The 1,395-nt window shown below is 36.6% G+C and overlaps 1 protein-coding gene across 1 annotated transcript in view; it reads right to left on the bottom strand.

Moving 5' to 3' along the window:
• Nucleotides 1-1,395, bottom strand: part of ASAP1 (ArfGAP with SH3 domain, ankyrin repeat and PH domain 1) — a gene marked incomplete at its 5' end in the record, with an annotated part of 142,742 nt that overhangs the window by 86,371 nt on the left and 54,976 nt on the right. The window contains one exon of the mRNA XM_012645496.1: nt 1,307-1,382. Within this exon, the coding sequence (XP_012500950.1) occupies nt 1,307-1,382 (76 nt within the window). The remainder of the gene's footprint in view (nt 1-1,306; nt 1,383-1,395) is intronic.

The following is a 1,395-nucleotide window of genomic DNA, read 5'->3' as shown; positions in this document are numbered from 1 at the left end:
GTAACATGGTTTCTTATTAAATAATCCATCTAGGCTAGGCAATTAACTCTGAAGTACTATTTTAAATAAGGTTAAGAAGTATCATTGAGATCATTTGCTTCTTGTTTTTCAAAGGGTGGAAGTAGGAATACCATGATGTGATTAAATAGGCCAGAAAAGAATCATAGTATGACCAGGAATCTAATGGGCCAATACATACATGAAAGTTTACACAGCGCTATGTGAGGACAAGGGATTGGTGCTGCTTTCTTTTAATCACTTGGAACTTAACTGCAACCTGAACCATGTTAACCACTAAAAGAAAATTTAAAAAACTCAGAGCTATGTATTTTTAAAGTTACATAGGAATATAAGGTATTATTTGTAATCCCAAAATCTTATTTGAAGATATTTACTTATATTCATAATACATATGCTTTTAATATCATTTATCACCAGATGATTTACGTGCAACAAGTTTGCCATTTCTACATAAGCATTTAGTATTATTTTCAAAAAAGATTTTCCTGGCCGGGCGCGGTGACTCACGCCTGTGATCCTAGCACTCTGGGAGGCTGAGGCGGGCAGATCGTTTGAGCTCAGGAGTTTGAGACCAGCCTGAGCAAGAGGGAGACCCCCATCTCTACTAAAAAAATAGAAAGAAATTATCTGGACAACTAAAAATATATAGAAAAAATTAGCCAGTGGCGCATGCCTGTAGTCCCAGCTACTCGGGAGGCTGAGGCAGTAAGATCGCTTGAGCCCAGGAGTTTGAAGTTGCTGTGAGCTAGGCTAACGCCACGCACTCTAGCCCGGGCAACAGAGTGAGACTCTGTCTCAAAAAAAAACAAAAAACAAAAAACAAAAAACAAAAAAACCCCAAAGTTTTCCTTTTGATTTCCTACTATAAAAGCAAAACTTAGATACTAAAAAAAGAGAGAAAATATAAAATAAGCAAAAACCCCCATAAACCTGCCTACTCAGTCAATTGATTTTTACCTTTCCATAATCGAACATTCTTTCTGCAATTTCTGACCAAAGGGCACTCAAATGTCATGCTACTGAACTCTGAATGGAGAGTCATCTAGAACCGATGATTATATACTCCCCTCCCTGCTCCTCTTATGCCCCCAAAAGGTACTCTAAAATATGTGACCATTGATGACTTCTCTGAGTTAAAACAAAGGCTTATCTGCCGTAGGTTTATACTGACACATCCCTTAACCTTTTCTGCTATTTTTTAACACCCTTCTAATACAGGTTTCAAATTGGGGGATATTTATCCATGAAAGCAAGTTAAACTGCATGTATTTTTTAAAGAACTTACATTATATAAATCAGCAGCCAGTTTTTCAATGTATTGTTTCAATTTATCAGCCGTTTTCAAGCCATCTTGAAAGAAACTACAATGGAAAA

This window comes from Propithecus coquereli, unplaced genomic scaffold (genome assembly GCF_000956105.1).
Source record: "Propithecus coquereli isolate 6110/MARCELLA unplaced genomic scaffold, Pcoq_1.0 Scaffold234, whole genome shotgun sequence".
Taxonomy (NCBI): Eukaryota; Metazoa; Chordata; class Mammalia; order Primates; family Indriidae; genus Propithecus; species Propithecus coquereli.
The sequence above is the reverse complement of the archived record's forward strand: the minus strand, read 5'-3'. Positions and strand labels throughout refer to the sequence as shown.